The sequence below is a fragment of the Salvelinus sp. IW2-2015 genome, linkage group LG25, assembly GCF_002910315.2.
Source record: "Salvelinus sp. IW2-2015 linkage group LG25, ASM291031v2, whole genome shotgun sequence".
Lineage (NCBI taxonomy): Eukaryota > Metazoa > Chordata > Actinopteri > Salmoniformes > Salmonidae > Salvelinus > Salvelinus sp. IW2-2015.
Window position 1 is genome coordinate 19,289,535 of NC_036865.1, and position 23,758 is coordinate 19,313,292.

General features: G+C 41.6%; 1 protein-coding gene across 1 annotated transcript in view; it reads left to right on the top strand.

Annotated features, from left to right (window-relative positions):
- Window positions 1-23,758, top strand: part of LOC111951727 (formin-2) — a 53,384-nt gene that overhangs the window by 5,578 nt on the left and 24,048 nt on the right. Inside the window, 8 exon segments of the mRNA XM_070434975.1 lie at window positions 3,278-3,394; window positions 4,961-5,356; window positions 5,359-5,572; window positions 5,575-5,637; window positions 5,640-5,817; window positions 6,986-7,130; window positions 16,880-16,967; window positions 20,429-20,490. Coding sequence (XP_070291076.1) covers window positions 3,278-3,394; window positions 4,961-5,356; window positions 5,359-5,572; window positions 5,575-5,637; window positions 5,640-5,817; window positions 6,986-7,130; window positions 16,880-16,967; window positions 20,429-20,490 — 1,263 coding nt within the window.

Consider the following 23,758-nt stretch of genomic DNA (forward strand, 5'->3'; position numbering starts at 1 on the left):
GTACATGCAATCGTGTGTATGTGTGTGTGTATGTGTGTGTGTGTTTGTGGGGGGGGGGGGGGTGTGCTTCCTGTTGCAGTATCTCCATAGGGACTGAACATTGTGTCGTGAGGCAATGGGTTGTCATGTTTCCTTTCTGGATGTGCCATGTGATCAGAGCTGCTTTTCTTTTGCTCAGCCACCAAAACAGATTTGTGTCTGAACAGATGAGCGTTTGTCTCTGGCTACACTGTGCACCTCCCCCCTTAGATACACTCACACACACAAACACACTGTCACAAACACTCAGTCATAACATGCACACAAAATCACATAGAAATACAGTATGCACACACACACACACACACACACACACACGCATGCCTTACAAACAGTCACTCTGTGACACACACATCTGCTTGCGTAGACCATCTGCTGACTGCATTGCATAAGAGCCCCACGTGCCCAGGGCTCAGGCTGCTCTTGAGAAGGCTCACTGTGGCTGGGTGGGTTCGCGCATGTCATCTCCTTTCACTGTCTCTACCTGGGGTTGGACCCGCAACCCTGCATTATTCAGCTTGACCAGAGTCAACTTCTAACCATGTCGATTGACAACGCTGCTCTCCTCCCTCACCTGCTCTCCTCCCTCACCCGCTGTCCTCCCTCACCTGCTGTCCTCCCTCACCCTTCTTTCTCGCTCTCACTCAATCTCTTGCCCTGTTTTATTTTCCCCTCTTCCATTTTTGTATGCTACTCTTTCGTCTTCATTCTCATTCCTCTCTCTCTCTCTCTCTCTCTCTCTCTCTCTCTCTCTCTCTCTCTCTCTTCTCTCTCTCTCTTCTTTTCTCTCTCTCTCTCTCTCTCTCTCTCTCTCTCTCTTCTCTCCTCTCTCTCTCTCCTCTCTCTCTCTCTCTCTCTCTCTCTCTCTCTCTCTCTCTCTTTCTCTTCCTCTCTCCTTCTCTCTCTCTCTATCTGCTCTCTCTTTCATCTTCACTTCCATCCTATCTCTCTCTCTCTCTCTTTCTGTCTTTCATCTTCATTCTTTCCTCTCTCTCTCTCTCTCTCTCTCTCTTTCATCTTCACTCTTATTCCTATCTCTCTCTCTCGCTCTCTCTTCATCTTCACTCTCATTCCTATCGCTCTCTCTCTCTGTCTCTCTCTTTCATCTTCACTCTCATTCCTATCTCTCTCTCTCTTTCACTCTTCTCTACTTCCTATCTCTCTCTCTCTTTATCTCTTTCTCTCTCTCTCTACTTCCTATCTCTCTCTCTCTCTCTTTCTCTCTCTCTCTACTTCCTATCTCTCTCTCTGTTTCTCTCTTTCTCTCTCTCTCTACTTCTTCTCTCTCTCTTTCATAGTCACTCTCATTCCTATCTCTCTCTTTCCACTCTTCTTTCTCTCTTTTCATCTTCGCTCTCATTCCTATCTCTCTCTCCTCTTTTCTCTCTTTCTCTCTTCTCTTACTTCCTATCTCTCTTTCTCTCTCTCTCTCTTTCTCTCTTTCATCTTCACTCTCATTCCTATCTCTCTCTCTCTACTTCCTATCTCTCTCTCTCTCTTTCTCTCTTTCTCTCTCTCTCTACTTCCTCTCTCTCTCTCTTTTATATTCACTCTCATTCCTATCTCTCTCTTTCACTCTTTCTCTCTTTTCATCTTCGCTCTCATTCCTATCAATTCAATTCAATTCAATTTCAAGGGGCTTTATTGGCATGGGAAACATGTGTTAACATTGCCAAAGCAAGTGACGTAGATATTATACAAAAGTGAAATAAACAATACAAATTAACAGTAAACATTACACATACAGAAGTTTCAAAACAATAAAGACATTACAATGTTATATTATATATATACAGTGTTGTAACAATGTACAAATGGTTAAAGCACACAAGTTAAAATAAATAAGCATAAATATGGGTTGTATCTCTCTCTCTCTTTCTCTCTTTCTCTATCTCTCTACTTCCTATCTCTCTTTCTCTCTTTCTCTCTTTCTCTCTCTCTCTACTTCCTCTCTCTCTCTTTCTCTCTTTCATCTTCACTCTCATTCCTATCTCTCTCTCTCTCTCTCTCTCATTCCTGTCTCTCTCTCTTCCTCCCTCCCTCTCTTTCTCTGTCCTCACTGTCCTCTCCCCTGTAAAAGTAGACAGCCTTTTTTGACTCCCTGAGATCTAATCACTCGCTATAGTGCCACTATAATGAATCAGCATTGTCTCTATGGGGAAAATATTGTTGATGTGATAGAGTAGGGTGCTATGACAGGTTCTGACCATGTTTTTGTCTCTGTCTGTACTGTAGTTGTGATTCTGTCTCCAGTTCAAACTGGAGTTCTGGTTAAGGTTTTGTTCTGGCATTGACTTCACAGAGAAAACAACGCCTCAGGCGAGCTCACAGACTGGAACAGAATGAATATGTGCTATGTAAAGTGTAGACACCCACTCATACACACGCATACAGTACACACAAACACACACACTTGACATGCACAGTGTTGGAATGGCTTGATATTCTTACATAAATGGATAGCTATTATGTAGAGGTCTGTAAATTATCCGATTGATTTACAATATATTTAGATTCAGACTAAATTGGGCCCTTAGAATTGCCCAATTGCATGTATTTAATATCATATTACCGTGCCATGCCGTGCTGAAACTGCTTGCTGCAATCGAATCATTCACAGCCATTTCCCAGGGAAAAAATGTGCTCAGTTGATAAGTAATAAGCTCTCATGCATTAAGCTGAACTAATGGAATATACACAGTAACAAGCTGAGTTTTCATATCTCAGATTAATGAGATTGGCTTTCTTTTAGCTTCTCGCAATGTTCTACATGTTCCACTGTATAATAGGGAGTCTTGTGCTAAGCAAACACTGTACCTTAACTCACTTAGGAAAAGTGGATGTTTTTATTGGTTGGATTAGTACAGTGAAAGCCCTGTCGGTTTAGCCGTTGTTGGTTGATGTCCTCTGAATCAACAGAGGGCTTTACATAGGTTGCTTTATTGATTTATTCCTTGGAGTAAAATGTGATTAAATATGAAGGGAGTTCCTTTTTCTCTGTCTCTACGTTAAATAGCTGTCTGCCTTTTTTTTGCACTGCCCTGTTTTGGCCTTTATTTGTGTGTGTAAGTAAATGCCAAAACAGGACAGTGCAAAAAAAAAAAAAAAAAAGAAAATGATGTAGGTCTAATGTCCCAGTTATATTCGCCTGGTTATTATATGGTGGTAATATATCATGTGAATAAAATTCTGTAAAAATACATACTAACATGATCATTGTTTGTTTTCCCTCCCCCAGGAGGACCAGCTGTATACGTGGGCCACCTTCGGCCTGCCCTCCCACCTCTGGGAACCCCATGAAGGTCGTACCCCAGGCCGCATCCAGGCACTGTGGCCCCCTCCACAACCAGCTCAGGTATGTTTTCAGTGTGTTTTATGTAGTGTACCACACCAAGCAGATGAGCTCCAGAGGAGAACATTTATTCAAGTAGTGTGACATTGAAAATGTTGCGTCAATTTCAACCGAATGGAAAATGACCGTGTGCCTCAGGAGGACAACAGATCTTTGTACTCTTCTGTTTCCTATTACAACTGGAAGTAAACGAATGCCCAGACATGTTTTGTTACAATACTGTCCTCTTGTGGTTATATTTTGTATATTTTGTATAATGACAGCGCATGAGGATTACTCCTGTTCTTCCAACAGAGGTCAGGCTTGGCTTGAATTCCTACGATAACTTTCATAGGTCATTGTCAGAAGCAGGTTAACTTCATATCCTGTCAAGCTCCTAACCTTGTAATGGTCTCCTGGACGTCACTCAGAAAGACTCGGACTGTAAAGTCAACACGAACTGTAGTATGCATAGACATGGGTGTTGTGATGTGCATCTAACTCTGGGCTCTGCACTCTACACATGGCCTCTTTGAAGATCATGGAGACTTTGATCATCTCGTGGGTCAAGTCTTTGAAGTCTCCCCATCAATGTTCTAACTACCCAGGTGCTGGAAGCCTGGAGTCTAGACATGTGGTCTTCCCTGACCTGACCCTGACCATGACCCTGACCCTCACTTTACCCTGACCTATAACCCTGAAACCAATGTTTGTTTACCCTTATTCACTCAGGTTGTGGCATCTACTAGGTTTGAAGTCTGAGGAATTGTTCAAAATATAGTTTTTTTGTAAGCATGTATTTTTTGGTCAAATGGTCTTCTTCTATAGAAATAGGTCCTGCATCTCACTAAATAGTGGAAAGTAGATTATTCAGTCGACGTTCCTATCGGTCCTAGACTATGATGACATCATCTATATGAACGCAGTTGCCACTTCATTAAAGCAGTTAGATGCAGTTTATCATAGTGTGCTTTATTAAGGGCGACAGTTTTAGTACTCATCACTGCATTATCTACCAGAAAGTTGGTTGGTCCTCTTTGATGTCACATACTGTAGGTTGATACATTGCTATATTTTCATTTATTAAGCCCTTTTATAAAAAGTCCCACTGTACCGAACATCTTTACTGAAGTTTAGACATACGTGTTACCACACCCGCTCTCAGGGATGGCTAACTCTGGAAATTCCTTTGGTCTCTACTGCGTTAGGTAAATCAGCTTTTAGTTTTGTTGCACTTTATTTGTGCAACAGTCTTCAAAATGTTCTAAAATGTGATGTTCTGGTACCTCTATGGCAAATCAGATAGTTGATGAATGTGTTAGTTTTCTATGACATTTTTTTTCTTTCTGCTTGCATGTTGTATTTGTATTTGGATGTGGGTAATGGTCTCAGTATGACTCCCTGATAAAATAAAGGTATAATAAATAGTCAACTTAAAAAGCACATTCCTTGAAAAGTGTTAATGGCTTGACTGTTTACATCCATCAAAAAGGGCTTCAAACATCCCTTTATGTAATATTAAAATGTACAATGTTCTGTATTTTATTGCTTCTGCTTGAAAAGTGGTCTGAAATCCTTTTTTCGTGACAGATTTCGTCAAAGTCCGGGAATCTGTCACAAGAGGACAATGGCAGTGATATTACAGGGCTGGAGCAGACCATTAATGACTTGAGGATAAAGATTGCAGCACTGGAAATCCAGCATGCATCTCTGGAGATGGAGATCGACTCTAAGAAGAGTGGGGATGGGGACAATACTGTGGCCTTGGGGGGTATCAGCCTCACAGGAAAGAAGAGGATCGAGGTTTCCGTACAGACATCCCCTTTGGAGGAGGCCTTTAGATTTGAAGTGCCTTTCAGGGTAGGGTCAATCCCCTCCTCAGCCTCTGTCCCAGCGATCTCCTCCTCCTCCCTCCCCAAACCTGAGTTTGTCTGTACCTGCCAACAGCAGCAGCAAAGTGGTACCCAGCCCCCTCCTCCCACCCCAGTATACCCCCTCCTCCTCCCCCTCCTCCTCTACCTCAGCTCTCTGGAGGGCCCCCACCACCTCCACCCCCACCCCTTCTCCCTGGTGTGGCTGGTCCTCCTCCTCCACCCCCTCCTCCTCCTTTACCAGGTATGGGCGGATCCTGTTCCCCACCTCCACCTCCTCCCCTGCCAGGCTTTGGACCTCCACCTCCCACCCCTCCCCTGCCAGGCTTTGGACTCCACCCCACCCCCCTCCCCTGCCAGGCTTTGGACCTCCACCTCCACCCCCACCACCAGGTATTGGCCCCCTCCTCCGCCCCCACCCCCCGGCGGAGGACCTCCACCTCCCCCAGGCTTTGGCCCTCCTCCCCCTCCTGGTGGATTCATGGCCCAGGAGGCTGGACCCCAGAAGGCCCCCATCGAGCCCCCCAAGCCCATGAAGCCTCTCTACTGGACCAGGATCCAGCTGCATGCTAAAAAGTAATTACTAGTCCACTTTAGTCCAATGACTGTTCATACATATACAGTATGTTTATCCAAAGCTTCCTGTTTAACTACAGTATATGAGATATCCATAAACATAACGCATGAATGAGAACGTATGCAAAAGATAGAGATAGATCATTGACATTCATGGAGTCTATAGAATGGGTTTTCTACTGAAGATAAAGATCAGCCTTGTAAACCAATGCTACACAGATGGTAACCCAGTCTAAAATCTGAGAAAGATGTGGGGAAAGAGTCTGGTGAGATGTTGTTTGAGTTGAAACAGATGTTGAGATGTGCTTTGCAGTGTTGGGGAAGCTTCTCTGAAATCATAGTTTCCCAAACTACCAACACTGGAAGAAGTTAAGCTACACTAAAGCTACCTTAAGAAAAATACAGTTTACTGAACTAAAGCTAATTTGAAAAAAAAGTTCATTAAATCCAAGCTACTTCGGGAAAAATTATCAAATCTAAATCTGAAATGTCATAAACTACAAATTGCAAGAACAGATCACTCTGGGGTCAGGTGTTAACAGAATGTGTCATTTAGCCTATTAAACACAAAAACTATGTTTCAACTATGATTTATGCAGGTCTGATACCGAAAAACAAAGGAAATTCTTCCCTACTTCACAAATATTTTATTTTATTTTTGCAATAAAAGTAGTGTGTAGTTTCAGTAGTTAACTACACCCCTACATGGCCAAAACGTTATTAACTACTGAAAACACTACCTAGATTTGAATATAGTTCAACTACCACCAAGCTACTGCAAAATGAAGATACATTTCTAGTTAAATGACATGTATGTTCACTACTCCCTAACACTGGCGGTTTGGTACTGATGCACTTGGTCCGACTCCACACACATAAATTTGTCTTATAATAGCCTTCTAATTGTACTGTGAAGTGTAAATAAGTCCATCTTATGATAATCAGTGGGCATGATACATAGTGGTGTTTTTATTTATAGTTATTGGAAATGTAATGTACTGTACAGTTGTTGTCTGAAGAGGTGCTATAGTGCTGGTCTCCCTGCATTCTGGGGCTCGGTAAAGCATAACATGCCATACATTTTCAGTTGTAAGTTTGAGGTATACATCACCAGGATAAAGATTAAATGAAAGCGATGTAATGCAGATCTTTCTCTCTTCTACCTGAGGGATGCGAGTGGTTCTCTGGTTTGGGAGAAGATCGAGGAACCGTCAGTGGATTTTGATGAGTTTGTCAAGTTGTTTTCCAAAAGTGCTGTGAAGGAGAAAAAAAAGCCAATATCAGACACCATCACCAAGTCCAAGGCCAAACAGGTACTGTACATTGTATGAGCGTGTGTCTGCCTGTCTGCCCTTGACTCTCTTTGGTGCCATCCCTGTCTCTTCCTCCCCTTGACGCTCTTTGGTCCCATCCCTGTCTCTTCCTCCCCTTGACGCTCTTTGGTCCCGTCCCTGTCTCTTCCTCCCCTTGACGCTCTTTGGTCCCATCCCTGTCTCTTCCTCCCCTTGACCCTCTTTGGTCCCGTCGCTGTCTCTTTCTGCCCTTGACTCTCTTTGGTTCCATCTCTGTCTCTTCCTGCACTTCTCTCCGTCACATTAATCCGCTGCCTGTAAATGACATGAGGAAGTGATGTAGCCAGAGACTGATTATGTGGTGTGAGGTCTGGCTGCCCCTGGATCCCAGGCCCAGCGAAACTCGGAGCCAGTGTGTGGCGTGTGGTTAGCAAACCCACACTGATGACTGGGAGACACTGTGGCAGCCTCGTCTGTCCTGTGATTCCTCCCCTGAGACCGCTGCTCTGTGGCTCAGATCCAATAGTCTAGCATAGCTTCCCTTTCAAACTTTTTGCTGTACTTTTCTGTCACAGCCACTGATCTAACAGCATTTGATAGATGTAAGTACCATGGTGGAGAACTAGCTAGCCAAGCACTTCCGCTCTAAGTGTTCACAGGGGAAATTAGGATAGAAAATAGGGTTTAGTAGAGTATTGGGACAGAGACTTCGTGTGCTCTTCTCTCTTGTGTGAGAGGGACTTCCTCTGTGTATTCAGTACAGACAGACTTGATGATTGATGAAGAGCAGAAAGCTAGGCTGAGTCACTTTTTATACTCACTCTCAGTCAGACCTCATTATGTCTGGATTCAATCAACCAACCGACCATACATTCATTCATCACTTGGATATGAAATGTACCTTTTTTAAAGTAATAATGGAATAGCGTTTGCAAAGCATTTTTTATGCATTATGTTGAAAGTGTTAGATATTTGGATATACCTTGTTATCATCTTTCTTCCCTCTCACACCTTCTGTCTTTTGTGTGACTGGATATGTGTCTTCATATCAGAGTGGACTGGCGACTTCACACTATACTAGCCCACTTTGTTATATTCAATGTTAAATGTGAAACTGTAGAGAAAGAATACTGTACTCAGGCCTTTAGTTTTAGTTACATTAACAGACGTCTGCGTTTCTCTTCTGCCTCTGAGTACTTTTTCCACATCAACAAATGTTGTTTTGTGATAATTTATTCTCTTTTATGGTCTAATGAAGAACAAATTTTCCCTCAGGGTTTATTTCTGGCATGTGATGCAGGGCTTTGTGGGTTTCGTAGAAATATGTGTAGGCCAACATTGAAAACACAGTATTACTGGAATGATTGACTCATGACAGGGAGGAGACACAAATAAAACATCAAACGGTGATTGACGGGAATTAAAGATCTTTTAAAACCTAGGATTCAATTTCTGCACATGGTTTGTATGTAATATTTTCATTGAAACCATATTCCCATCATGAAAATCTTTTTGAATGGATAATGAACTGTACATTAATAAAACAGTTTATGATGAACTAGTTATGATATACTGCAGGAGAATAGTTATTCTGTAGATCCTGTCAAAAGGATATCCAATGTGGTAGAATGATCTTCAAAAAGGATATCCAATGTGGTAGAATGATCTTCACTATGAACACATCAGACAATATTATACTGCAGTGTAATACCACCATTATGCACCTGCAATAGGAGCTTGGCCAACTGATATATTACTCTTGAAACGCTTTTTTATCATTGAAAATGACATTCTATGACGTCTACAGTGTGTTGGAGGCAGGAGGGCAGTAATGTAACTGTGTCCATGTTCTATGTTGTTGTGGTTTGTGTGATCTGGAGCACATGAAATTGGTCTGTTTGAGTCTGGGGTTTACTAGCTACCCTCCCCACACCACTTTATTACCCAGCAGCCACTCTGCTTTCTCAGTCTGACTGTGGTCAACTGGAGTGGCTACTCCACAGGAGGTTAGTGGCACCTTAATTGGGAAGGACAGGCTTGTGGTAATGGCTGGAGCAGAATCAGTGGAATGGTATCAAATACATCAAACACGTGATTTGATGCCATTCCATTTTCTCCGTTCTGGCCATTATTATGAGCCGTCCTCCCTTCAGCAGCCTCCACTGGTCTACTCCACTGTGAACCGTACATGATGCTGTCCATGGTTTCACCAAGGCTGTTGGCTGTTGGTTTATCCATATACAGTGGCTTGCGAAAGTATTCACCCCCCTTGGCATATTTCCTATTTTGTTGCCTTACAACCTGGAATTAAAATTGATTTTTGGGGGGTTTGTATCATTTGATTTACACAACATGCCTACCACTTTGAAAATGCAAAATATGTTTTATTGTGAAACAAACAGGAAATAAGAGAAAATAACTGAAAACTTGAACGTGAATAACTATTCAACCCCCAAAGTCAATACTTTGTAGAGCCACCTTTTGCAGCACTTACAGCTGCAAGTCTCTTGGGGTATGTCTCTATAAGCTTGGCACATCTAGCCACTGGGATTCTTGCCCATTCTTCAAGGCAAAACTGCTCCAGGTTCTTCAAGTTGGATGGGTTCCGCTGGTGTACAGCAATCTTTAAGTCATACCACAGATTCTCAATTGGATTGAGGTCTGGGCTTTGACTGGGCCATTTCAAGACATTTAAATGTTTCCCCTTAAACCACTTGAGTGTTGCTTTAGCAGTATGCTTAGGGTCATTCTCCTGCTGGAAGGTGAACCTCCATCCCAGTCTCAAATCTCTGGAAGACTGAAACAGGTTTCCCTCAAGAATTTCCCTGTATTTAGCGCCATCCATCATTCCTTCAATTCTGACCAGTTTCCCAGTCCTTGCTTATTAAAAACATCCCCACAGCATGATGTTGCCACCACCATGCTTCACTGTGGTGATGGTGTTCTCGGGGTGATGAGAGGTGTTGTGTTTGTGCCAGACATAGCGTTTTCCTTGATGGCCAAAAAGCTCAATTTTAGTCTCATCTGACCAGAGTACCTTCTTCCATATGTTTAGGGAGTCTCCCACATGCCTTTTGGCGAACACCAAATGTGCTTACTTGTTTTTTTCTTTAAGCAATGGCTTTTTTTCTGGCCACTCTTCCGTAAAGCCCAGCTCTGTGGAGTGTACGGATTAAAGTGGTACTATGGACAGATACTCCAATCTCCGCTATGGAGCTTTGCATCTCCTTCAGGGTTATCTTTTGTCTCTTTGTTGCCCCTCTGATTAATGCCCTCCTTGCCTGGTCTGTGAGTTTTGGTGGGCGGCCCTGTCTTGGCAGGTTTGTTGTGGTGCCATATTCTTTCCATGTTTTAATAATGGATTTAATGGTGCTCCACGGGATATTTTTTTATCAACCAACCCTGAGCTGTATTTCTCCACAACTTTGTCCCTGACCTGTTTGGAGAGCTCCTTGGTCTTCATAGTGCCGCTTGCTTGGTGGTGCCCCTTGCTTAGTGGTGTTGCAGATGCTGGGGTCTTTCAGAACAGGTGTATATATACTGAGATCATGTGACAGATCATGTGACACTTAGATTGCACACAGGTGGACTTTATTTAACTAATTATGTGACTTCTGACGGTAATTGGTTGCACCAGATCTTATTTTGGGGCTTGATAGCAAAGGGGGTGAATACATATGTACGCACCACTTTTCCTGAGTTAAAAAATAAATAAATGTTGAAACAAGTTCTTTTTTAAATTTCACTTCACCAATTTGGACTAAGTTGTGTATGTCCATTATATGATATCCAAATAAAAATCCATTTAAATTACAGGTTGTAATGCAACGAAATAGGAAAAACGCCAAGGGGGTGAATACTTTTGCAAGGCACTGTATTTCAACTTGATCAGCAGTTGTAAATGTAGGTATGATTTACTTATATAGTGCAATATAGTGGCATATAGTAAAAGATAGTGATGATGATGGATATTTATTGTACAAATGTAGGATCTTAATTTGATGGCCTTGTTGCAGGAGAACTTTCTTGCAATGCAGAAAATGTGAAACCTGTAGTGTATTTGAGGTTTAAAAAGGCTTCTGAATTTGTCATTTACACTTTGAAATTTCACACTTGATATCAACCCCTAGAAAAATTTCCATTAATTATAATCCACATAATAATTAAAATGTCCTGTTGCTGCAGGATTATTTTCCTGCTTTAGCAAACTTGCTCAAATTATGATTTTTCATCTGTCCAAGAAACAATATTTAGAGACTCCACAATCTAAAGCAGCTAATTTAAAGGCCCAGTGCAGTCAAAAATGGGATTTCCTGTGTTTTATATAAATATATTTCCATAACAGCCTAGTGTGAAATTTAGAAATGGGTGATAATGCCCTTTTAGTGTAAAAGCTGTTTGAAAAGACTGCCTGAAGAAGAAAGAGAGGTCCAAACCTCTCTGCCGATTACAGCTAGTTTTCCGTTTTTCCCTCCCCACTCAGACCACTCACAGACAGTACCAGCAAAATTCTTCCTTGAGAAATTGCTCTTTGTTAAGAAGCTATTTTTGTTCATTTTTGACCATTTTAACTGTAAACAATCACAGTAAGGTACTTCATTGGGTAACACTTTAATTGGATAGTCCATCTGTAGATGCTCTACAGACTCTGTACAGACTATCAGTAATATTTAAACTAACTATCTACTAACCCTAGCCCTAACCTTAACCCTTATCCTAACCCTAAACGTAACCCTTACCCTAACCCTTATTCTAACCCTAACTGTAACCTTAGCATGCAGTTGCTTATATAAAGATCAATAGTTGTTGATAGTATGACCATCTTTAGAGTATCTACAGACCAACTTTCCGGACTATCCAAATAAAGTGTGACCCTTAATTGTTACCCAGAAATGATTTGATATTGACATAAAAAAATCTTTAATATTCAGTACCAGTCAAAAGTTTGGACACACCTACAGTACCCATTCAAGGGTTTCTCTTTATTTTTACTATTTTCTACAATGTATAATAATTGTGAATACATCAAAAATATGAAATAACACATATGGAATCATGTAGTAACCAAAAAAGGATTAAACAAAAAAATGTATATTTTATATTTGAGATTCTTCCAAGTAGCCATCCTTTGCCTTGATGACAGCTTCGCACATTCTTGGCATTCTCTCAACCAGCTTCCTGAGGTAGTCACCTGGAGTGCATTTCAAGTAACAGGTGTGCCTTCTTAAAAGTTAACTTCTAATTGGTCCCAATCCCGGATCCGGGAGCACCCCCATCAGTAAAAAAGCTGACTAGCATAGCCTAGCATAGCGTCACAAGTAAATACTAGCATCTAAATATCATTAAATCACAAGTCAAGACACAGATGAAGATACACATCTTGTGATCACAGCATCATTTCTGATTTTTAAAATGTTTTACAGGAAGACACAATATGTAAATCTATTAGCTAACCACGATAGCAAAAGACACAACTTTTTTTCCCACCATTTTTTTTCCTGCCTAGGTAGCTATCACAATTTCGACAAATAAAGATATAAATAGCCACTAACCAAGACAACTTCATCAGATGACAGTCTGATAACATATTTATTTGTTAGCATATGTTTTGTTAGAAAAATGTGCATATTTCAGGTATAAATCACAGTTCTACATTGCAGGCTGCATCTGAATAGTGCCGAAGCAGCCAGAATAATTACAGAGACCAACGTCAAATACCTAAATACTCATCATAAAAACTTTTCTGAAAAATCACAGCATACAGCAAATGAAAGACCCAACATCTTGTGAATCCAGCCAATATTTCAGATTTTTTAAGTGTTTTACAGCGAAACACAATATAGCATTATATTAGCTTACCACAATAGCCAGAAACACAAGCCGTTTACCAGCAGCAAAGGCTAGCGATCCTAACAAACAGCAAAAGATATATAATTTTTTGACTAACCTTCATATACTTCATCAGATGACAGTCCTGTAACATCATATTAACATGCATATAGGATTTGTTCGAAAATGTGCATATTTAACGGCACAAATCGTGGTTTACAATGTATTAGTAGTCAAACTTCAAGCAATCTGTCCGGCGCCATTCTTGGAGAGGCACCTAATCTAATCGATAACTAATCATAACTTTACTAAAAAATACAGGTGGACAGCAAATGAAAAGATATATTAGTTCTTAATGCAATCGCTGTGTGTTAGATTTTTTCCGCAATTCATGGGCGAATTATTGTTTCACATTTTTCAACATAAATACGAATTAATAGCATAAAGACTCTTTACTATTTGTTGAGCTTCAATCAGAATTCTTGGGCCAGGTGTCTTTGTCCAGAACAATTGTCTTTTGGTTGAAAGATGTCCTCTTCAACCGTGTAATTAGCAGCTAACCTTAGCCATATGCCGGAGAGGTGTCCAACTCGCGACGACGCATGACAAAGAAATTCCAGAAAATCGCAATAAACTGCTATAAACTGCTATAAGTCAGTTTAAATTAACTACCTTATGAAGTTTTTAAGACAAAAAACAAATTAAATCAGAGCCGGAGATATAGAACTGCTAAACCGGAAGCTTTTCAGGACGCCATGCTTGGTGTCCCTCCTGCGTCAGGCCCCGCGTCGAAAAGGTCGGTCCTTCCGTTCCAAGAGGATTTATACTCCCCCAGATGGTGCTATCCACTCCATTCAAAGTCTCACCGCTTACTGACATCTAGGGGAAGGCGTATGCAGTGCATGTAGCCCCATAGCTTACAAGGGAATTTATAAACCGACCCTGGAACAGAGACCTCGATTTCAGAAATCTCACTTCTTGACAGGAAGTGAGCTGCAGAATGAGTTCTGTTTCACTCAGAGAAATTCAAATGGTTTTAGAAACTAGAGAGTGTTTTCTATCCAATAGTAATAATAATATGCATATTGTACGAGCAAGAATTGAGTACGAGGCAGTTTAATTTGGGAACTAATTTTTTTCAAAGTGTAAACAGCACCCCCTATTGAGAAAAGGTTAATTTGTGGAATTTATTTCCTTCTTAATGCGTTTGAGCCAATCAGTTGTGTTGTGACAAGGTAGGGGTGGTTTACAGAAGATAGCCCTATTTGGGAAAAGACCAAGACCATATTATGGCAAGAACAGCTCAAATAAGCAAAGAGAAACAACAGTCCAACTGTCACGTTCTGACCATAGTTCTTGTGTGTTGTGCTTGTTTTAGTGTTGGTCAGGACGTGAGCTGGGTGGGCCTTCTATGTTGTGTGTCTAGTTTGTCTGTTTCTGTGTTCGGCCTAATATGGTTCTCAATCAGAGGCAGCTGTCTATCGTTGTCCCTGATTGGGAATCATATATAGGTGGCTTGTTTTGTGTTGGGGATTTGTGGGTGGTTGTTGACTGTCTCTGTGTTTTCTATGCACCAGCTAGGACTGTATCGGTTTGCCACATTTATTATTTTGTATTTGTTAGGTGTTCACGTTTATCGTTCGTATTGAACATGTTGAGCACTGGCTACGCTGCGTGTTGGTCTGATCCCTGTTACACCCCCTCTTCTAGTGAAGAGAGGGAAGGCTGCCGTTACACCATCATTACTTTAAAACATGAAGATCAGTCAATCTAGAAACTTTCAAGAACTCTTCAAGTGCAGTCGCAAAAACCATCAAGCGCTATGATGAAACTAGCTCTTATGAGGACTGCCACAACAAAGGAAGTCCCAGAGTTACCTCTGCTGCAGAGGATAAATTAATTAGAGTTACCAGCCTCAGAAATTGCAGCCTAAATAAATGCTTCACAGAGTTCAATTAACAGACACATCTCAACATCAACTGTTCAGAGGAGACTGCGTGAATCAGGCCTTCATGGTCGAATTACTGCAAGAAACCACTACGAAAGGACATCAATAATAAGAAGAGACTTGCTTGTGCCAAGAAACATGAGCAATGGACATTAGACCGGTGGAAATCTGGTCTGATGAGTCCAAATATGAGATTTTTGGTTCCAACTGCCGTGTCTTTGTGAGATGCAGAGTAGGTGAACGGATGATCTCCACATGTGTGGTTCCCACCATGAAGCATGGAGGAGGAGGTGTGATGGCGTGGGGGTGCTTTGCTGGTGACACTGTCTGTGATTTATTTAGAGTTCAAGGCCCACTTAACCAGCATGTCTACCACGGCATTCTGCAGCGATGCGCCATCGCATCTGGTTTGCGCTTAGTGGGACTATCATTTGTTTTTCAGCAAGACAATGACCAATACACCTCCAGACTGTGTAAGGGCTATTTGACCAAGAAGGAGAGTGATGGAGTGTTGCATCAGATGACCTGGCTTCCACAATCACCCGACCTCAACCCAATTGAGATGGTTTGGGATGAGTTGGACCGCAGAGTGAAGGAAAAGCAGCCAACAAGTGCTCAGCATATGTGGGAACTCCTTCAACAGTTGGAAAAGCATTCCAGGTGAAGCTGGTTGAGAGAATGCCAAGAGTGTCCAAAGCTGTCATCAAGACAAATGGTGGCTATTTAAAGAATCTCAAATCTAAATTATATTTTGATTTGTTTAACACTTTTTTGGTTACTACGTGATTCCATATGTGTTATTTCATAGTTTTGATGTCTTCACTATTATTCTACAATGTAGAAAATAGTAAAAATAAAGAAAAACCTTTGAATGAGTAGGTGTGTCCAAACCTTTGACTGGTACTGTATTTGTGATGTGCCAATCTATTCTCACATTGTTGTTGTGACATTTTACTTTTAAATAGTGAAGTCTCGCCATTGATATGCACAGGCCTTTAATGCATTTTGTGGTTTGTGAAAAACTTCATTTGATAAACAAACAGAGAAAAGAACACAGTGGACGTACACTACTGTACACTTAGTGGGCCTTCCCTACTGATCTCCATATGAACTGCATTATCACTGTAACGGGTTGAAGTGATAAGTCGAGATGTATCTAAGATCTACACATTCTGGATCCTCCCATTGAAAATATGATGGATGTGGAGAACTGAAGTAGAAGGGCAAATGTTCAATCACTTTAATCCGACTGAACAGGTTTATTATTTGCATAATGTTTGTGGGTGAATTGGCAACAGTGCTCTTCCCATAAAAGGAAATGATAACGGTACATTGAGGCTCAGTTCTGGCCTGTTTTGGACTTATTTTATATAGAGCCACAACTACAGGGAACTCTCTTCCACCTCAACTGAAGCTAGCAGTAAAATCAGATTAAAAAACAAACAGATAAAACAATACCTCATGGAACAACACACACACTCTAACACACACACTACACACACCCACACATTGTAATATTGTACATTTTATATTGTAAATGTGTAATATCTGAGCATTGTTACTTTTAATGCACAATGTCTTGATGTATTGTTGTATTTATGATGTAGTCTGTTGTTTTACTATGATGTATTAATGTATTTCTGTTTGGACCCCAGGATGAGTAATAAATACTAAATACTAAATACTAAATTCAAAAGTTCTCTGTTTTCTTTCTTTCTCTCTCTCTCTCTCTCTCTCTCTCTCTCTCTCTCTCTCTCTCTCTCTCTCTCTCTCTCTCTCTCTCTCTCTCTCTCTCTCTCTCTCTCTCTCTCTCTCTCTTTTTTTTTCTCTTTCTTTCTTTCTCTCTCTCTCTCTCTCTCTCTTTCTCTCTCTCTCTCTCTCTCTCTCTCGTGCTTTCTCTCTCTCTCTCGCTCTCGCTCTCGCTCTCGCTCTCGCTCTCGCTCTCGCTCTCGCTCTCGCTCTCTCTGTCTCACTCTCGCTCTCTCTCTCTCAGGTGGTGAAGCTTTTGAACACCAAGCGTTCTCAGAATGTGGGGATCCTCATGTCCAGCATCCACTTGGACATGAAGGACATTCAGAATGGTGAGTGGTGATGTTCCACCTCAACACAGCATAATGAGTTCATTGCAACCAGTTACGCCCACTCTGTAGTTACCTAAATTCAAGTTCATTGGACAAAGCATTGACCTCGCTAGACTTCTGATGGATCTAGTCATAATTCATGTGTGTTATTGTCTCAAGTGAGAGGCCTCATTATTGAGTTATCACTAGACTTTCAAGTATGAAGGATGTGGTATTCTCTTTCTCTCTATGTGTTTCCATCTTTCATTTGGTTTACTATATTCTATTTTATCCCGCTTTCTCTCTTTCTCTGATCTATTGTCAGTCTGTGTCCTAGTCTAAATTGCCTTTTTAAAGGGAACTACTCCAGACTTAACTGAGAATGGAAACTCCTCCTGTTATAGTCCTCTGATTGCCTCGCCATTCATCCCTCATCCGTGTGTCTAAACACTCCTTATAAGATGTACGCTGGGGAGGGTCTGTCTATCCTATAAGTTCTCTTCATAGGCTTATCTCAACGGGAGGAGGTGGGCCATACTCATCAGTCGCCAGTGTTAGGACTTTCTTTCAGCATACAGCATTAGTGTTGATTAGAGGGTACAGTATATCATGGGGTGATGAGATAGGGAAAGAGAAATACAGTGCTTCACATGTTCAGAATGATCTGGGAACCATCCACATAATGTTACACTGTTTGGGATTGTAATATGTTCCCTAAACCCCAAGGGAGAAAGAGACATTTTCTGAATCACAGTTTTGATCTTCTTTTTTATGACTGTGGCATTGTTCTATAGAGAGTCATGTTAGCTCTCCATTGGTGGTTATTTAAGCAATAAGACACGAGTGGGTGTGGTATATGGCCAATATACCACGGCTAAGGGCTGTTCTTAGCCACGAAGCATCGCGGAGTGGCTGGATACAGCCCTTAGCCGTGGTGTATTGGCCATATACCACAAACCCCCCAGGTGCCTTATTGCTATTATAAACTAGTTACCAACATAATTAGAGCAGTAAAAATACATGTTTTGTTATACCTGTGGTATACGATCTGATATACAACGGCTGTCAGCCAATCAGCATTAAGGGCTCGAACCACCCAGTTTATAATTAGTCTTCTATTTGGCTGACACTTTCATAAGACACCTCTTTGCGATGTGGGCTTCCTGTAGGCTTTTAGAGGGCTGGTCATCGTGCTAGGTTCCAGGGTTGGAACCTGGCTCAGTGCGGTATGGAGGATGCTGGAAGTTGCTGCTGGGTTTGGTCATGGATGGGAGAGATGATACAGGCTTTTCCTCTCTGTCAGATACTCAACCCTGTTTGAGTCAGTAACTAAAACCAAATGAGTTAGAGTGAGAGAGCAGGCAGAGAGAGGGAGAGCAGGCAGAGAGAGAGAGAGAGCAGGCGCGGAGAGGAAGGGAGAGGCTGGCCATGTGGTGACTGTGGAGGGAAAGAGAGTGTGAAAGGGTTTAGGGTGAAAGCTAAATAAAGAGAGAGAGAGAGAAACTGGCAGACAGAGGGTAGGGTGTGAGAGAGATCGAAATGGAGTATGTGATGGAGTCATTTGGGGGTTGAAGAAGAGATAGAGGGATTCATATTTATAGAAGAAGAAAGCTGTTTGAGGATTGTTCATTTTCTCTCACAGCAATTTTCTGTTGACAGACATGGAAAAACGAAATAAAATAAAGATCTGACAGTTTTGCCTGTTTGGCCAGATTGACCACAGTACAGAAACACCAAAAGGCCTTTACACAGCAATTTCCAAATCCCCAATGATTTCCTACAGCTCAAGGCCAGCCATATGAATGATTGGAAGAGGATCACAACTGGGTTGATGCTGTGTTTACTTGTTTTCAGATCCCCATTAGCTATTGCAAAGGCAGCAGCTATTCTTTCTGGGGTCCACAAAAAACACAAAACATGACAAGTAATGAAACACTGGGCCTCCCGAGTGGCGCAGTGGTCTAAGGCACTGCATCGCAGTGCTAGAGGCGTCACTACAGACCCTGGTTCGATCCCAGGCTGTGTCGCAGCCGGACGCGACCGGGAGACCCATGAGGCGGCGCACAATTGGCCCAGCGTCGTTAGGGGAGGTTTTGGCCGACTGGGATGTCCTTGTCCCATCGAGCTCTTGCGACTCCTTGTGGCGGGCTGGGCGCATGCATGCTAACTTTGGTCGCCAGCTGTACTGTGTTTCCTCTGACACATTGGTGCAGCTGGCTTCCGGGTTAAGCGACCAGTGTGTCAAGAAGCAGTGTGGCTTGGCGGGGTCGTGTTTCGGAGGACGCATGGCTCTCGACCTTCGCCTTTCCCGAGTCCATACGGATGTTACAGCGATGGGACAAGACCGCAACTATCAATTGGATGTCATGAAATTGTGGAGAAAAAGGGGTAAAAAGTACAACAACAACAAAAAAGTTACGAAACACTAGTTCACTGATAGACAGGTCGGCAAAAATACCAATTGTTTACACATAGATGTATGTGTTAGGTCAGTGGTTAGGTGGTGAACAGTAACTACATAGGCTTTCATAGAACACTCATTCAACTGATTTATCTACACATATATTCCAGGGAATGTTACATTCTGTTTCTATTACATAGGAGATTGTGTGCAAAAGTTTCATCTAGGAATGCATGTGTCATGCAAGTTCATTAACCTTTCGTAATCAGAAGTACTGCAGTAGAGCCTGAATATGTCATGTTTATTATATCCTGTTCCTTTTTAGATGAGCTTTGTGACAGTACTTCAACATAGATGAGATGATATACGTATGTGGTCTCTCTGTGCTCAATGCATACCTCAACACGTCAGGTTAAACAAGCTAGACCCCCAGGCTCTGTTTATCTTTAACATTTACTTTCAAAGGACTACACTCACAGGTGCGAGGTCCTTGCGTTGAGACAAAAAGGTGACATCATACACTGAAATTCAAACACAGCGCTATTTACCTTGACAGATTTTTCAAGAACCCACATTTATGTTTTAGTTTATGACTTCCAGTGTGATACTCAGTTCCAATAGTACCTGTGGTGTGAGAAAGCAGTCTGTACTGCCGTGTGTGAGATGTGTCACCAGCTCATCAGATGGCCAGCAAGAACAGCCCTTGTACCAACAACCTAGAAAGCAAGTGTAATGTAGATATGTGTTTTGTACTGTAGATTATTCATGTATTGAAGTCACTGTGCGCTTACCAGCAACAGGCCAAAATCTGTTTCTCATATTTGTCATGGATCAAAATAATTTAGTAGGGAAATGGGACTGTAATCAGTCTAGATATCTTGACATTAGTTATCTTTTAGTCCAAAATGAATGATAACTCAGTCAGGGGGCTAAATGTACTGTATGAGTGTATTAGCAGATCTGCCAAGGCTGAACACATGCTGTTGTTATTCGTGTCATGACTGGTTAAGATTTCTTTGTAAGATGGGACCAAAATAGATATTAGCATTAAACGCTACCTATTCTTTCCCTTCCTTTCAAGCCATTCTGAACATGGACAACACTGTGGTGGACCTTGAGACCTTGCAATCCCTGTATGACAATGTAAGTTGTTTGAAATATATTAATGATTATACACTACGCTTTTTCATTGGTAAACGTTTGATGACACGAACTGTCACTGATGAAAAAAAAGACATGTTTTGGGCAGTGTTTCTCAACCTCCGGTCCGTGGACCTGTGGCGGTCCATGGGATTTTGCTGGCCGCTGGTCCCTGAGCTGGTTAACTGACACTAATTTAGTCAGCACTACAGTGAAAAAACGTAACTTGCCGGTCCCTGACAGAGGAGGGACCATGGCTTGCCGGTCCCTGGTATCAAAAATGTTGAGAAACAGAGCGCATGTGGAATATGAAAGGTTCATCAATGGACAGGCAAACGTGTCTACATTACCACAAGTCATGTAAGATACACCAACTCACACCAGTTCCATGTAGTGGTTATTACTCAACAATATCAACTAGATTTGGAGCTTTTGGACTCCAAATGTAGTGGTTTACAACGAAACCATCATTGTTTAAGTTTCATGTCATATAGTTACAGAAAGCTATCATTTGATTATATTATATAATGTAGTCAAGCCACAGTATTAGCGACTAGTTGTAAATCAGTCAACAGTTATTAATTTTGTTTTATTTGGACTACTAAACTAAAAGTACAATTCCCATCAATTAAGTGCACCTTCCTTGGAACATGTGGGAAGGCGGGCTTTTCATAAACAGTCTTTGAATCTTTAGTCATTACCTAAGTCTTTATAGTGTTTCCAGAATAGTTGAATGATTTTGTTGTGGATGTCAGTTCCACAGCGTCTGCTCTGAACATGCCTCTGTATCTAGAGTTCATGTTGCATCTGGTCCACTTGAAAGGCAAACTAAAGGAAATGTGCTTTAAATACCAAAACAAACATGGAAGCCACAATCCCTATTGGTATGTGTGGTGTTTGGCCACAGAGTCAGCCCTGTGTACTGTATGTATGCTGGAAGGGGATAGACTTTTCTCTAGTAAACATCTATTGTCGTTTAAAGAAGTTGGATCCTCTCTTGTAAGACATGCATTATCATACAATCATACATATTATCTCTATTGGATATGAATGTATTTCTCTACACTGGTATAATAGGCACTGTTTTATTAAAGTACAATGGGATAATGCAATAAAGTGTGTTGTTATTTAATTACAATAGAATACAATATTTAATTACAACTACATCATTGGCCCTGCAAGACGTTAACCGGCCAGTGGAGGCTGCTGAAGGGAGGACTGCTCATAATAATGGCCGGAACGGAGCCAATGGAATGGCATCAAACACATGGAAACCATGTATTTGATGTATTTGATACCGTTCCACTGATTACCACGAGCTCGTCCTCCCCAATTAAAGTTCCACCAACCTCCTGTGGTTTAACCTGTCTCTTTTAGCTGAACATTTGGATCGTTATGTCAACAAAGAGAGGAGCATGAAAAGGAACATGTTTTTTCAATTTCAACCTTGATACAGGTTTATGATACTATGACATTCCTGAGAAGCTTTTGGCTGGGCAACACAAGAGGCCCGTCCTTTGACTTCTAGAGCCACATTAATAATATTGAAAATGACTGTGGCTTCAGACATGGTGTAGTTTTGAGGAAATGTGTCATAACCCATAAGAGTCTAGGTTCTGTCTAAACCGGAGTTGGGGGGAAGTACTACTAAGCTATATGGAATTGTTTTAAGAAGGTCATACCAATGATCATTTTGCTATTTGATTTTGATTTTTAAGACCCCTTGAAGAATCAAAAAAATATATTCTAAAATGATTTGATGAACATTTTTAATTGGCCTTTTTGCTATTAGCCCATACAAACGCATTTAGTGTGGGCGAAACAACCAACATGTACTTGTTCGTGAGAGTCTCACCTTTACACAGACTGATCTTATTAGTGTGTAGCCCAAACTGTTCAGATGCTACAGACAGAAGTTGACAGATCAGCTGTACCGATTTCAGACGAGTCCCAAGACGCTTGTGGGGGTTGGAGAACATCATTGTGTTCTTGAGAGTCTCATCTTTCCACAGAGGGGTCTTAATAGTTCGTAGGCCAAACCGTTCAGACGCTACATACGATTCTGTGAGAAGACCGATTTTCAGGATGTCTCATGGTCTGACAAACACCGCTCTAGCTCTGTCACCTCTTACCGCAGATGCGGAAGTGTTACATTGGCAGATGTGGTGGATTGAGACACATCCAATGCAATATTGGATGTGTCTCAATATCTGTAGCTTAAACTGGCTGATTTTTATGGGTATTTTTTAATTACGCTAATTAGATTTCCACGGGGGCGTGGACATCGACCTTAATAACAGAGGGTCTGCTCAACCCACCCTCATCTCTCTCCCTCTTCTGTCTTGCCTGAGGCTGTGTTATTGAGTTGAGGAGCCAAATTGTTTCTCTTTTGTATTGCGACTCCCTCCTGTCTCCCAGTCTCCAACCCCTAACCACAGTTGGCAGTGTAGCCTCCCTAACTTCGGAATAAGGGGTTCTAATGGTTACACCCTCACAGTTCTAGAACACACTCACAAACACAGAGCCATGGAGAAGGTCACTCCTCACTTCACAGTAAGACGTGGAGTCACCCTGTCTGTGGGCTCTGAAAATATAACCATTACTGCTCTCACAACACGAACCCACAGGAAGGAAGAGGTCACTGTGAGGTACCCCTCCCCCAAAATATCAGGAGTCATAATCATCTGACACGACTCTTAGAAGTTCAGGGAACCCCTCCCAACACCACATTACTGTGCACGTGATAAGCATCAGCATGACAAACCCCAACACTTGCGCTCATGATATCTACTCAGAGGCTGAGACTGCCGGGGTTGAGGAACATTATAACAACACTGTCACCTTGTATGAAAAACAAAGGATTGGTGACAGTGACATGGGTCAATACAATAATAGCACCTCAGGCTACGTTCTCGGTCATCAGAAAACAATCTTGACTTGAAGTTTAGTGCCATACATGGGAGGTTTAGAAAAACACAGCTGACCAGAAATAAAGGATTGGTCACATAGCAGTGGCCTTTCTCTGGAATGTTGCATGAAACTTTCTCTCATACTATCACAGCCAAAGAGAAATGTACCAATTCATAGATCTCACCATCATATCGTCTTGTCCACAAATTACTCCTCACGTTGGTACACCCAGAAGTTAAAAAAGGACCTGTTTCATGTTAAATGTATTTACACTTTAAAACATATCGTTAACCAGAACCAGAGCTTACCGAAAGCAGACCCAAAGCAGAGTGTGTTGAATACTAATTTGAACTGTGTTTGA